At 36.5% G+C, this 15,159-nt stretch overlaps 2 protein-coding genes across 3 annotated transcripts in view; one reads left to right on the top strand and one right to left on the bottom strand.

Moving 5' to 3' along the window:
- Positions 1-15,159, bottom strand: part of LOC110815021 (histone H3-lysine(4) N-trimethyltransferase ATX1-like) — a 31,384-nt gene that overhangs the window by 612 nt on the left and 15,613 nt on the right. The window contains exons 19-25 of one of the 2 annotated variants that reach the window (XR_015818040.1): positions 12,811-13,095; positions 10,883-10,944; positions 10,725-10,802; positions 8,170-8,265; positions 7,681-7,784; positions 7,451-7,595; positions 6,769-6,970 (exon numbers count right to left, since the gene is read on the bottom strand). Coding sequence is in view for 1 of the 2 variants with exons in the window: in XM_088216609.1 (XP_088072735.1) it covers positions 7,454-7,595; positions 7,681-7,784; positions 8,170-8,265; positions 10,725-10,802; positions 10,883-10,944; positions 12,811-13,095 (767 nt within the window). In the remaining variant the exon portion in view is untranslated. Of the gene's footprint in view, positions 1-6,475; positions 6,971-7,450; positions 7,596-7,680; positions 7,785-8,169; positions 8,266-10,724; positions 10,803-10,882; positions 10,945-12,810; positions 13,096-15,159 lie in introns of those variants that run through there. The other variant, XM_088216609.1, reaches the window with a different exon arrangement.
- On the top strand, positions 281-6,465 carry LOC110815020 (common plant regulatory factor 1-like). Its single transcript, XM_088216612.1, has 12 exons — positions 281-541; positions 2,357-2,539; positions 2,834-2,878; positions 3,013-3,105; positions 3,195-3,278; positions 3,807-3,967; positions 4,070-4,118; positions 4,218-4,266; positions 5,050-5,288; positions 5,488-5,565; positions 5,640-5,765; positions 5,914-6,465. The coding sequence occupies exons 2-12, from the start codon at positions 2,477-2,479 to the stop codon at positions 6,100-6,102; spliced, it is 1,176 nt and encodes a 391-aa protein (XP_088072738.1). The 5' UTR covers positions 281-541; positions 2,357-2,476; the 3' UTR covers positions 6,103-6,465.

Raw genomic sequence — 15,159 nt, 5'->3', positions numbered from 1 at the left:
ACAAAACAGACCACGTAAGCCACACGATGAGTGGCATAGGTTTGGACCCTAACCAGGACACGTGGATCGATTCTGAGACAACCACGTGTACGGTCGAGATGACGTTGGAATAAAAATATTGGCAGCGAGCCAATGATAATGAGCCAGCTCAGCAGCTACCACAGCCTCCGTATATACGTTGGCACGTACATCTCTTCTGTATAACGACACGTGTTAAATGACGTGGATGTTGCCTTCGCGCCTCCCCCTTTCTCCCTTCTTCTCTCCCTTTCTCTCTCTGCGGAAAACCGAATCTTTTCACTCTACTTTTGGTAGTTTGTTTGTTTAAGAGAGAGAGAGAGAGAGAGTGGAGAGAGATAGAAAGAAAGAAAGAAAGAAAGGAAGAAAATGCATGGAACCGGAACTTCTTCCCTTCTTAATGTACTTCTTTCTTTTTAAGTTCTCTTTTTTTTTTAAGCATCGAATCCTGCGACGGATTTTGTTGTTATTGGTTTTGGCTTTGGAGGCGACAAGAAGGGGATTTGAGATTCTTGAGTTCAAGGTGTGTTAAATTTGAATGAGAAAATTTCATCTACTTTGGGTTTGTTTCACACTGTTGATTTAGTTGATTTTGTTTTTCAAGTCTCTAATGTACAAGGTCTTGTTTGGTTGCTTGGAAAATAGTGGTAAGTACAGGAGGTAACGAAGATGTTCTAGTAGTGGCCAGAAGAAGATGTCTGGTCATCGAATTTCGACCGTTAGGTGTTGTCTGGTTGGTGAGAAATCTGGGAAACTGAAAGAAATTGAATGTTGTAAGGATTAAGATTTTTTATTATTTTTAACCTAATAGCTCCGTAACTCAACTCAACGTGGTTTTGGTTGTAGTGAGACTTACAATTCCGAATTACAGTTCTTTCCTCTTTTGTTCGTCTACAATTGATTTCCTATATTTCTTGGCATCCAAAAAGAGTTTCGAGACGATACTTCGCTAGATGTCGCAAATATTTCTTTATTGGTTGATTTTCTTGTCATTGAGTTTCAAAAATATTTCTTAAAATCTGTAGCTGTGTCTCCTTGAGAGAGGGAAAGTAAAATTAGATGAAGAAATTGGAGGATGAAAATTGAGACTGTAGCAACTAATCTACAGGCTTAGTTTGTGCATTTGTTGTTGTCTATTATTTGAACGTTTCTGCGGAACTTACAACTATCATCATGTTCAAGAGGCTTGCAGGTGTCCTAATTCTAGTTTTGAGGGTATTTTCGTCCTTTTCCTCCCAGATTATGCTTGTGGTACTGACTTGGAAATCGTCCTTGACTTGTATGCAATCCCTTTGTTGTTATCGGTGATGGTGAAGATCAGACATTTTCATCCTCATCCACTCTTAAAATTTTCGACTTCAGGTCCCTGGATCTCTAGTTTCCCTCCCCTGGTTCTTCTGGTGTACTCTCTTTTTAACCGAGGACAGGCACCGCGGTGGTGTATGAATTGATACACTATCATATGCTAGTTTCCATAGTCTTACACCCCCATTTTCCCGTCGGATATACATTATGTTGTGGGTTAATTTTTGTCTAATAATGTTACAAATTGTCTGTTCAGTAACCTGTTTATTTTGATCACGGGAAGGAATTTTCTTGTGTGACTTCTATTTTTTGTTTTGTTTGAATTGTAAAAAGAAAAGAAATATGGCCTCTAATCCTTCCCTGTTTCTGGTGTAAAATTGATACGTATAAACCTCTCCAAGCAGTGATTGTATTTCTGTTATTTAATTATTTCAAAAAAAGAAAGTATTTCTGTTATTTAAAAGAGGGAACAGAATTGAAACTTGCTTATGCTTCATGTTTTAGATGCTAAACCGATGATTAAAGAAAATCCGATATTCTTAGTAATTCAATCTATCGAAAACTGCGAAATTGTAATGGTAATTACTGGAACATTATTATTAGTTGCAAATTCTGCCAGTTAATGAGTTACAGATTTTCTTTTCAATTTGTAGGGAAAGAACTATTTGTATATTGATTCAATGGTGTTTTTAAGCATTTTTTTGGCTGCCAATAGCAGTCTTGTTTAACTCTCAATATCCGAATTCAAGGTATTGTTCTGGTGGTTTTTTCATTGTATATTTTTTTGCCATTTGGTCAGACAAAATTTTGATAAGTATGGTAACCAATTACTATTTTTCTATTATTGTAGGATTTGGCAATTCTAACTTTTTGACCCATCTTTTCCCCTTTTTTGTGCTCGGAGTTCTAACATTTTGGTCTGTGAGGAAACTAAATCTCTCTCAGGCATATCATGCAAAAATCTAATTTTACTTCTAATTTTGGTTTTTCAGCTGTTTTTTAGCTGCTTCTCACATTTTATCGCCACTTGCAGGTTTACAACTCCGTCATTTGTTCCATTGATTTTTTTATTTTATTTCTTAAATCAACAAGAACGTGAAGCATCATTCATATTCTCTAAGTCAGCTGACAGCTTTTGCTTTGGTGCTTGACCATGGGGAACAAAGAAGAAGGAAAATCCTCAAAGACCGATAAATTGTCATCACCCACACTCCCGGTAAGCAAGAAACTATTAATGCTCACCTGTCAGAAATAGAATTAGAAGGTCTTGTCTTTTTGTGATTGGAAAGAAAAATGCTTTTCCTTCATTTCCATTTGTTTGACAATTCAAGCTAGTACTTTTGGCATTTGTTCTTTTTGTGATTGGAAAGAAAAATGCTTTTCCTTCATTACCATTTGTTTGACAATTCAAGCTAATACTTTTGGCATTTGTTTATGTTTTTGCTTTTAGTTTTGAAAATTGAACTTGTTTTTTTGAGCTGAGCATTCATCAATCCTTTTGTACTGACAGGATCAGACCAATATCCATATGTATCCTGATTGGGCAGCCATGCAGGTTATCTACTTCGTGCTTGTGTTCAGACCAATAAACTTTATTAAAACATATTTCTTTTGTTTGATAGTTAAATCCATATTCTTTCTTTAAGAAACCGGTGATAGTGATTTAAGCTTGTATTGTTTCATCTCCAGGCGTATTACAGCCCTACAGTCCCACTTCCACCATATTACTTTTCAGCTATGCCATCTGGTCATCCTCCACATCCCTATATGTGGGGCCCACGGGTATTTCTCAAAGCTTTTATTGTGTGTATAGACTTGGATACATTTGGTATATTTTTTCATGTTCTATGTTAACTAATGAATTCTTACAGCCTATGATGCCACCTTATGGGTCGCCTTATGCAGCTTTGAGAAATACCCATGAAGGAGTTTATGCACGTCCTGCAGCTTCTCTGGTGAGCAGATATTCATACTATTTCATAGTTATGATCTATTCTTATGGGAATAACTCTCGGAATTCCACTTTGGTCCGCACCTCTACGATAATTAGTTGTTTTCTAGTGTCCAAATTTGAAGTTCAGTTGAATGTTGTAACCCTACCAGCCTCCTCAAAATATGAGTGGATGATACCAGGCATTTTTTGGAATACTGACTGAAACATACTTGTTGGATATCCATCCCAAGCTTGTTTTTGTATGTGAAGATACTACCTCCATTTACTTGTGAATGTTAATTCCAATAAATTGTTGAGAGCTGAGGTTTTAACTATAAAAACACACAAATTTCTGATGTATTTATCAAAACTTTCCTTTTCGGGGATCACACTGGCAAGGCCATGGGGTGCCATTATCACCTGACGTAAGTAAAACTTCTGAACTTTAAAAGAACATGACCAAGGAATTTGAAAAGACAAGAAGGTAACTCTTTTTAATAGACAAGGCATATAAATTGATTTTGGACATGATGCTATTGCAATAATGCAGAATGCAGTTCCGCTGAGAATAGAGACACCAACAAAATCATCGGGAATTATGGATTGCAGTCTAATGAAGAAGTTGAAAGGATTTGATGGATTAGCAATGTCAATAGGTAATGGCAATGCTAACGGTCCTGAAGGTGCATGTGAACATGGGTTGTCCAAGAGGTTTGTTGCATTTGCCATTGCATTTTCTTGGTCATATATCAACCAAGATGGTTTACAAGTTGGGTCTTTTTTAATTTGCAAATCTTTTTGCTTTCTGAGCAGCGTTGATACTGAAGGCTTCAGTGATGGAATTGATGGGAGTACATTAGGGGTAAGGGCTTATCTCTTCCCCCAGCATTTGTTTCCAAAAGTTTTTTTTATTTAAAATACTATGCTCCATCTATTTATGAATCCTACTTATCTTTTGCAGGTGGATCAAACCAAAAGGAAAAGAAGCCAGGAGGAAACACCAACTGCTGGTATGGCTCTGTTTTTCACCAAGCTTAATGGTCTTAACGAATGGAAGTATTACTGGGATTGAACTCTCTATGGCATAAGTCACTTCACCTTATTTTTTATGCATATCATATAACCATTGTGCCTGTGAATAGAAAATCGCTTGGTCTATCATTTTGAATTCATGTTGACGCCATATTCCACACGCAAATTGACATGGACAGTTGTCTGGGATGTTTAATGACTCATCAGTTCCTGTAATTGGACAATGGATTGACTAATATGCTTTTTTTTTTCTCAACTTAAAACGGATAGTTGTTGGCATGCAGGTAGATAACTTCCGCTTGACATCAAATTATACTGCAGAAACCAGCTTGTTACATTTTTAAGCAGCTCACAGTTTGTTACCTTTGGGGACGAAAGAGGAACAAGAATTTGTCCCTATCAATTAGGATTTTGATGATGAAATGGTTGTTACGTTATTGTATGTTTAAAAATCAAGCCTTTTTGTCTGATTATTTTTGGACCACGCTAATCTATTTAAATTCTTACTTCTTTGCATTCATACTGCTTATTGATTGTCTTCTAGGCCCTGAGTTCTTTTCGAAATGTAATAGAGATGGATCACGTTGGATGTCAGATGGATGAATCCTCTTACCTTGTTAATGTGATTGTAACAACTTACTGCCAATGGTTTAGTAATAATTGGATGAAAAACAATGAAAAGTAATAGTTGGGCTGTACTATGCAAGATTCTGCAGTTCTTTTGGCTCATATTTTGCTAAATTTTATTTCGACTGGTGAAGAGGGGGAAAATCAGGCACAGACAGGCTCGATTACTGCTGGGGAAACGACGTCAGCCTCAAACAAAGTATTGGGCACAGCTGGTGGTCCTGCTAACATTATAGGAAATGCTGCTGGAACTGTACTGTCTCCTGGAATGAGCACAGTGTTGACACTCCGGAACTCATCAAACATGAATGTAAGCCCTACTCCTAATGTTTCACAGCCTGGATCCGTGGTGCCTCCTGAAGCCCGGTTACAGGTAATCATGTGCTTATATCCTTTAATGTCTCTGAAATCCATTTTCTTTTCATTTTCCCTTTGAAGATTCTTCAATTTGTCAAAGGTTTGATGATATAGTTTTCTTCTTGACAAATTAATGCTTGAATCAGATAGCCAATGTGATCTTTTCTATCATGTACTTAAAATATATCTTGGGTAAATTGCAATGTTTTGCTCAGGATAAACGAGAGCTGAAATGTGAGAGGAAGAAGCAATCTAATCGAGAATCTGCTAGGAGGTCAAGGCTGAGGAAGCAGGTGAAAACATTGTAGAAAGTGTAGTATGTGGAAGGCTAGCATATGACGTTGATACTTAGTTTTCTCCCATGCAGGCTGAGACCGAAGAACTCGCACATAGAGTTGAATGTCTGACAGCTGAGAATGTAGGACTAAAATCCAAAATAGGTCAGTTAACAGACAAGTCAGATAAACTAAGGCGAGAAAATGCAGCCCTGATGGTACGTACATGATCACCTTGAATTTGTTTTATTTTTTTAGGAGGCATTAATTTCTTCTTTTATCCTTGTCCTTGAGTAAACGAGTTTGTTGATGAACTGTTCAATTCAATAAATTTTTCCGCGACTTATGACGTGGGTTGACATGCAGGAGAAACTGAAAATTGCACAACTAGTGCGGACAGTGGAGATGGGTCTGAATAACATGGATGATAAGCGTGCTCCGCCTGTTAGCACTGAGCAAGAGAGCGAGGTGTATGAGAAAAAATCAAACTCTGGTGCTAAGTTACATCAACTCTTGAGCGATATTCCCAGGGCTGATGCTGTTTCTGCTGGCTGACCAAGAACCTAGTTTTACCATGATGAGTGGGATGTTAATTTTTCAGGTGAAACTTTAGTAACACAGGTTAGGAAATTTACTGCTAACAATTAGCCAGAAGGGTGGTAAGAGCAGAATGGAGTTTGTTATCCATCTCTCTTATTTTACTAGTAGTTTAGTTCCCTGATGGCAGAACTGATGTATTTTTACTAAAATCAGAGTGCTAGGGTGCCCCCTTGAGAAATATTGTACATGGAAGAGAAATAGAGAGCCAGTTTAGGAACTTATTGGAACATGTATTTTGTTGTTAAATTTTATTTGTAATGTGATCTGGATTTTGTATGATTTACCAATGAGAAATATAGTGACTTGAATCTTGTATAATTTGTGAGTATAGGGGAAAAAATTGAGGATTGCCATTAAAATTTACAAGGTACAACCAATATCCCCTTCCATAGGTAATACTGGAATCTTTTTACAAAGATTCATGTATTTGTAAATATTTGTATAGCCCACTGCCGTCTTAAAAATTGATGTAAAAAACCTATAGATAGAAGCTAAATTGTCCTAATTTTGGACAAGAAACTCCATAGGAGTCAAGAATTTCTAGGACATTATGTTTAAGACCAAAAGTAAGAACCAAGTTGATATTATCACAAGTACCCCTCCAGAAATTAGAGAACATACAAAAGTCAAAGGTGCGATGAGAAAACTTGCACAATAATCAGCCGATGGTTAGCATGAAACTTCTCTCTTCAAAAGAATCTCGGACGGGAATTGATACCGCGAGGTCTTGCCATAAAAGTCACCAGACTCACCACCCAGTTGGGTGGTAAGGTTCAGATCTTGGTTCTACCCCAGAGCTTATCTTGCTAGATGTCGAGGGACACTGGTAAAAAAAAAAAAAAAAAGGATAATACAGTGATTTATAGAATTGCATCTTGATGTTTCTAGCAAGTAAATGCATCCAAATGAAATACTGCAATAATATTTCCCCACAAATGCAACTTTGCAACACATGTACAGGATATTTACCTTTTTGCATTGCTCCACAACAAATTGATTAACTTCTATAACTTTTTAGTTTTCTCCTTCCATTACTTACTATATTATTAAATATTCCTTAACATATAACGACCTTCAGTACAAAGACACACACAAACACACATAAATATTATACAATTGATAACCAGCTAAAAGAAGAAATGGTACTAACATTTGATTAAATTATTGCAGAACAATTCCCCCTTTGGAATAATTCTGTTTCCCCTTTTATTGAGCTTTTCCAAATCAAGCATTCACGAGACAAATTGACAAAAACAACGAAGAAAGACATGTGTAAAAGAATATAAACTGCAAAGTTTCTTACCTCTTACTCCCCCTTCCAGTCTATTAACTCACTGCGAGGAGCATGTAGCTTTGCCAATTGTTCCTCTGCTTCAACATCATTAACAACACCCCGGCATCTTGGAAAGCCACAGTAGCATGCAAGTTGTTCATCAATTGAAAAGAACCTGGAAGACACAAGAAAAAAGATAGCGCCTAAAAGAAACAAGAGAACCATAAAAAATTGTAAACCAATATGGCCTCAAGACGAACCTATAATCATATGTCAGCTCTTCCCATCTTTCAATATCCCTCTTTGCAAATATAATGATATGCTCATCACCGTTAATGCTAATTACTCTCGAATAGCAGTTTGGCTGCAGAAGACAAAAAAGTAGAATAAGCACTTTCAGTTTCTCTTTTATCTTTTCAAGTCTAAAATAATATTAGAACAGCTTCTGCAGGATTCTGCAGGATAACGACTGCAGATCTAGAATCATGTTCCATTTAACATGATTAAGACTATAACGTCCCCATGAATATTATATCACTGAGGTTCAAGAATTAGATACATAATAAGAAAGGATAATCTTTTACAAGTTTGTTAAATGGCTAGGCGAACCATAAGGAGGTTAAATTGTCCCCCACTCTATAAGAATATATTGTAACTTGAGCAACAACAACAATAGTGGTTCCCCAACTCTGAGAATAAATTGTAACTTGAGAAATAAACAATTAAAAGTGGGTAGAAAAGGTTCGTACTTCACACGAGTGATTTATCAAATGAGCAATACTCCCTGCCCTTGTGGCATCAATTACTCGTTCATCATCAATCCGGAACATGTAAGTACCAGCACCCTGCAGGATAAAAGTACGCAAATTTCCTCAAACTCTTCCTATTTCATACTCCATCCATAAACAAAAAGGACACTGATATAAAAGAGCCGACAGAAGTATTAGAAAATCGAGAAAGACAATGCATAATGTTCTTTCAGACATGACATGTTATATTGGGTTTCATTCGAGTTTTTTTATGTCTGCAGTAAGTAAAAAGATTTTTGCTTTGTTTTACACCAGTTTCTTTGTAATTGTCCAATAAATGGCATTCTGTTTCTCGTCATTTTTCAATGAAGTTAGCCAACTATCTCCTCTCTCTCCCAGTCCAAAGCGGCTTCTTGCTTTTTCTTTTTTATCTAAATCATCAATATCGCTGGATAATTCTTTCCTCACTGCTGCACAGTCACCAAATAAGTCAGAAATGCCGAGGCTTTAGTACTAGACTTGACATATGAGTTTTCTAGCTACTGAACAAATTTTCCAAATTCTCGTCCTCTCCCAACCCCTAATCATCTTCCCAAATGCTTGCAATCTTAACAATTTAGTTCCCAATCTAAACTGAATGAGACCCCATCTATGGCCCTTTAAGTAAAGGCCTCAAATGGTGATTGATCTAATCCAACCCTAGCTAACAATTTGAGTCATAATAGGCATCCCCTCATCAAGTCCTGAAGACATCAAAACTAATCAATTTGGGAGAAGCAGGCATCTTCTCTCATATCTGACCACTGGCGACCACTGAGAGGTACATCAGTTAGCTTCAACCTATCCAATACCTCCCTAAACTCTTCCCATCCAGCACTTAAGAAACCCATACCAGCCCTTTTATGTGATATAAAACCATGTTTGATTCCCCTCTCACATTCCACGGCAAGTTATCCACTGTATTCTAACTGTGTAAAGATCATCTCACATGATAGACGTCCTGCTACGATCTCCCTTACCATAAACCGTGCTAATTGAGAAGATCATCTCACATCGAGAACCATGCACCAACTCTAATCTCCTGCCAACCCAAACGAGAAGAGGCTCCCCAAAGCCTCTTTAATAGGCAAACAATGCCCCCACATCAAGACAACTTAAAAAATGCTCCTAACCCGACCTTCGCACAAGAATTCCAACTTAGACTCATGCAATCATAGATGAGACTCATCCAATAATTTAGGCACCCTTTCACTTTTGTACCATAGGATATCCCGTCAAATTCTTTATGGAACCCTTTTTGCCATTCATCCCTCACATTCATTAAAGAATCCTATCAAGGAAACTGCTAGAATTAAAGCTTTCTCCTCTCCGTTTTCCCCAAACTCCCTTGACCTAGTCATTCACAGTCCACTCTAGCCTCTTCAATTCCTTACCCTTTCTTCTCCGTCTAGCCTCTTTTACCCTGCAGACAGTTCTCTATTACCTTCTTGCTCAATAGAAATCATGCAATTGTTATTCCCACTCTTACTTCTCTCTGGCATCTTTTGACAATCGGCCTCTCCAAAGATGGTTCTCTAACCTTCTTTCAAATCCATTCAAACTACAAACATTTCACAGAATCATGAGATTGCTCTTTGCCCAAGCGCACATCTCTCTTTTAGTCATCTCACCCTTCCCCAACTCCACTCCCTTCAGACACTGATTCAGTTCTATCACCAACTCTCAACAGTCCCTCTGCCTCCTTTCATAACCCATTTGACCTGGAAAGGAGAAGGCCAAAGAATGGAGCTGGGTACATACATTAGCAGATTGCAAAAGCTGAATCAATCTAATCCAGCATATGCATCCATCACTAGCAAGTTGATGGTCAACTTACCTAGGTTGATGCATTGAGGAGGCCATTTAATGAAAAAGACACCTGTTGCCTCAGATGCACGGACATTTTCTCAAAAAGAAATGCATTATAGTCTCTTGGATATGGGAAACACCTAATCTAATTTTTGGGGCTCTGGAAAACTGCAGGGCTGTCTGCAACCCATTTTTCTTTCTTGTGGGCTGTAATTTAGGTCCGGGTGGAGTGTGTCGTTCCCTCTAAGTCAGCTCCCTCACCAGAATAGTTCTTTCCAGACTGATTCTTAAATTTCTCCTTGGGATTGAACAGAAGACCCAGAAGTGTTTTGCATTTAGGTGATTTTTAAAGACTTCTGAACATGCGTAGAACCTGCTTGGTACCTTTTTATGAAATTTCCTTGATTCTCTTAAGAAAGTAAACAGATTGTTTGTTTATAGGGTGAATCAGTTCTATAGGTCATTTCCATGGAAGCTCCGAAGAGACTCGTCAAAACTGAATCAGGAACTAACTTCTATAATTACAGGTACTTTATTACAAATTTGAAGGGTAAACCAAACTTTTTGTGGTAAAGATGCAAGACACATTTCTTGATTGTGATGCTCAAGAGCGCTACTTTGAAAGAACAAATATGAGTGTTAAAAATTCATGAAAAATAACGCACATGTGCATTCACAATTGAATTAGATAATTCAATAGTACATACCACCAAAGAATTGTAGATGAGACGTTCTCTCCTATCAGCTATAGGAGGTCTAACAAGTTCCCCCGTATATTCAATTACCTGCAGATACGAGCCACAATAAACTAAATCATTTGTGAACTTCGAGAAGAACTAAGTGATGGAAACCCAAGTTTGTTTACCATGTCTCCTGCTCTGTGTGGATGCTTTGCAAAGATCCCAAACCCATGTATTCCCGATTTCCCTAGAGCCAAAGTGTGTGCAAATGATACAAGGAAGAAAGTCAGATGACATAAAGAATAACAACAATGTACCTTACAAGAAAACAATTAGAGTTTAAACAGAGAGAAAATAAAACCCTCCTGCAATGGAAGATACATTGAACAACAGAAAAAAAGTTATATTGCAAAAAATATTATGAATATAATTCTAAAGGCCAAAAATATAGACCAGCAAATCCTAAATCTGTCTAATGCATGCAAAAAAAATATACTTTTTTAAATAAAAAAATATGTATGTATTCATTCACACGCATCAAGCGGGAACAAACAAAGTCACAAAGAGTATTTACATACAATCAGAGTGTCAATAAGGTATCCAAAATCCTCAAAAGAATGAAGAGACTGACTGTTAGTCAAAAACCTAGGCCTGGAACTAAAATTCAAGATATAACGAGAATTTAAGCTAATAGGAAATTGTTTTAACATTTTGGAAGGTCGCGTAATTTAGTAACTCGTCTATGGAAGCAAAATTCAGGATGTAGTAAGAATTTAAGCAAATAAGAACTAGTTTTATACTTTGGACAGTCACATAACTTAGCAACTCATTCGTTGATATAAAAAGACCAACACAAACATGAAACAATTTAATGAGAAATTCCAATGGAACAAAACTGCTAGAAAACAAACGTAGAAGTTTCACTTGAAAAAACTTCCATCAAACTAAGCTCCACTATGGTCAATCTTTGATCGTGTGCACACAGCTTGATTACTTTACAAATTTCTGTTGACATATCTAGATCTAGATAGTTAGAATTTACGAGGAAAACAAAAGGAGCTTCATCACTCCACAAACAACAAAAATTATGCTACTCGGATGTAAAGTAGAAGCAAAATTCAGAACAGAACATTGAATAAATTTCAGAAGTTATTCCACATATTGACATTCTAGACTACATGCAAATATTTTTGTATGTTATCGGCACCTCTTGGTGCTTATAAATGAATCATATCAAATTTTTTATTTCAAAAAAGAAAAAGTTGACATTCTCTACTACCTTCAGAGCCACCTTCTTTTAATAAGAAAAAAAGATTTATTACAAAGACAGAAGTACAAAAAGGTAAGGCTAAGACATCCTCCTCAAACAAAACATAATATGATGAAGAAAAGGAGAAGAAAGACAAAAATATTGCAATAAATGTTACTCAATAATCCTACATTTCTGCATTATGATATTTGACTTTTGATGAGAACTCTAAATTTCAAAATTCCTGTCAATTGGTAGATAAAACTAAGCTGTCCCTACATCTTCATATATAATTCCAGATCCATCTTAAAGTAAAAGATTTTAACATGCAAAAAAGATCACATAATGATGCAAATAAAAAACAATCTTAACACATTTCTTTTAAATGTAAAGAGAGAAAAAAGCCAAAAATGAGGAACACTCTATTAACATGAAATCTACAGAGGAAAAGAGGTGAAAAGAAACTTTTTTTTTTTAAATAGTATAAAGAATGACATTCACAAGGTACCAAAGGGGTACCACCCATTTACAAAAAAATTTATGACTCTCCCAAAACTCTCCATCCAATAAATGTCATGCTCTAAAATCAAGGATCCAAAATAATGAAACCATCTATCCCTAATCTTAAACATCTCACCCTCATTACCCTCAAAGCCCTACTATTTTTTTTTTCCATAAAATCCAAAAGATAGTAAGTGGAATAAGATTTACAAATTGTCTTTTTTTTGGATAAACCTTCCCAAGCCCATAGTTCATCCCTCACTGACCCCCTTGAACAAATAATTGCATAATCTTATCAAGGAAAATGCAGAAGGAGTTGCAAAGACACTGAGCTGAATGTAAATTGACCAAATAATTGCTTACCGAATGCTAATCTTTTTCGAAAAGTTTCCCTCATGTACTTGTACTTCTCAGCCATAGAAAGAAAGTTGTCTGGAGCACCAAGCCAAGAGGCTTTTAGCCCGAGAAGATCAAAAGAAATTTTGGAGCCCTTCACTCTATTACTAGGTTGTGTATTGCCCAAGTATTCATGTTGACAGTATCCACCAGCCACATATGGCTGATTCTCAACAAACAAACGCTTCAAGGATGCAGCTGCAAGGGCTTCAGGTTCCTTCCTTCCTCTTCTTCCAAAATAATTATAAGGTTCTATCAAGGACAAGAATAAGTATTACATAATGAAACAACTTTCATTCTTAACAGTAAACTAAAATTGTTAAAATCATAATAAGAAAATATGCAGTATATGAGGATTTTGCATTGGGTTATTTTTGTAATAAAATGTGTTTAACACACATATCGGTTAGAAAAAAAGCCCAAAAGTGTCTTGATCACCCTCAAAAATGCTTAGAGCTACAGGGCATTTAACCCAAAATTTCTTTTTTGAAATAAGCATTTAACAAATATAAAACTCCCAAGGCCATTGTTTCCTGAATAGTACAACGTAATATGTGCTTCGAAGACCAACTATTTCTTAAGAGCTTTAACTGGTGAAATAAAAACTCCTTTGACCAGTTTTTTTTTACTAAATACACCGATCAAAACAAAAAATTATAATCCTCCTTGTATAAGGTACCACCCCCCACCCCCGTCTTTTTGCTTAATAAACCCCTTACCATAGCAACTTCTTAATTAATAGCTGTACAAAAATTAATAAACCATGAAAATAGTAAAGATAATAATGAAAATAAATACTGGTATTGAAGATGATTTTTAGATATATTTACAAAAGCATGAAAAAAAATGTATTAACATGGCACAATTTGTATTAATAGGGCACCAAAGAGGTGCCATCCAATGCAAATTACAAGCTTCTCAAAAATATCAACAATGCCTACAAGATCCTTCAAAAGAAGAGGGAGTCCTTTAATGAAGAAACCAAGGATAAGGAGGCAGTGGTCTCTAATCCTGCCAAAGGGAAACAAGTCTCAAAAAAATTTGTTCAGAGGCCTAAAAGTAGGTGTGGGGAATCATGTCGAGGAGGTAACCCATTTATTCTTTACTGATGACGCTATGTTCTTTTTTGTGAGCCGGATAAGGGAGTCATACTAAATCTCATATGTTTCCTGTTGGGTTTTCAAGCAATCTCAGTACTCGGTATCAACCTTACTAAATCAGAGATGGTGAATTTGGGAAGGGAAAGAGATTCGGAGCAACTGGCCAGGGCTTTGGGTAGCAAAACAGCCAGTTTGCCTATACGATATTTGGATTGACCTCTGTGCACAAATTATAAGGATGCAAAGACGTGGGACCTGATGGTGGATAGGTTTGAACATAAACTTGCAGGGTGGAAGCAAGAACTCCTTTCTAAAGGGGGAAGGCTCACTCTACTTAAGAGTATACTGGGTGATTTACCTATTTATTATCTATCTCTTTTGACTATTCTGGTGAGCGTGGCTAGGAAACTAGAAGCTATATAAAGCAGGTTCCTGGGGGTGATACGGAAGGTAGAAAAAGATACCATCTGGCAGCATAGAATTAGCTCAAGAAACCACTACCCCTTGGTGGTCTAGGTTTACAATTTTTGGTGGAAAGAACAAGGTGCGGTAGGGTAAGTGGCTGTGGAGATTTATGAATGAGGAAGAAGCATATTGGAGAAGGATCATTGCAGCTAACTTTGGTATCGAAGAGAGAGGATGGTTCATCAAAATAGGGTCAATATCTCATGGCAAGAGTGTGTGGATAAAGATAAAGGCAGGTCGAGAAAAGTTCCAGGCGTGCATTAGGTGGAAGGTTGGTATGGAGGATAGATTTAGAGTTTGGGAGAATCACTGGCTGGAAGGAAGTATTCTCAGAGAAGCATCAAGAATCTGTCTACTCCAACTTTTTTTTTTTTTTTTTGGAAATAAAAAGTGTAAAATATTTTTCTAAAAATAAAAAAGTGTAAAATGTATTACTATAAGCACCAAAAAAGGGTGCAACCACATTACAAAAGATTTACAATGCAGTCTTCATGAGACAAACAAAGCAAAAAAAGTCTTCATGACTGCTGTTGGGTGACCCAGCAACAAAAACTCTAGGGTCCTCACCCATCTCACTATGTTCTTCTAAGAAAAAACTTGATATGTTTATATTAAATGTTACTCGAATAAATTCTTTTAAATACTTCAATGTTATATTTCATTTGTTATCTACAAGGCTATGTTTGGAACAAATCTAAAAAATTTGTGAAATTCATTGTAAATTCACACTTAATTCATCAAGAATTTAGTG

Source organism: Carica papaya, chromosome 3 (genome assembly GCF_054855325.1).
Source record: "Carica papaya isolate Zhongbai chromosome 3, ASM5485532v1, whole genome shotgun sequence".
In the NCBI taxonomy this organism is placed as follows: Eukaryota; Viridiplantae; Streptophyta; class Magnoliopsida; order Brassicales; family Caricaceae; genus Carica; species Carica papaya.
The sequence above is the reverse complement of the archived record's forward strand: the minus strand, read 5'-3'. Positions and strand labels throughout refer to the sequence as shown.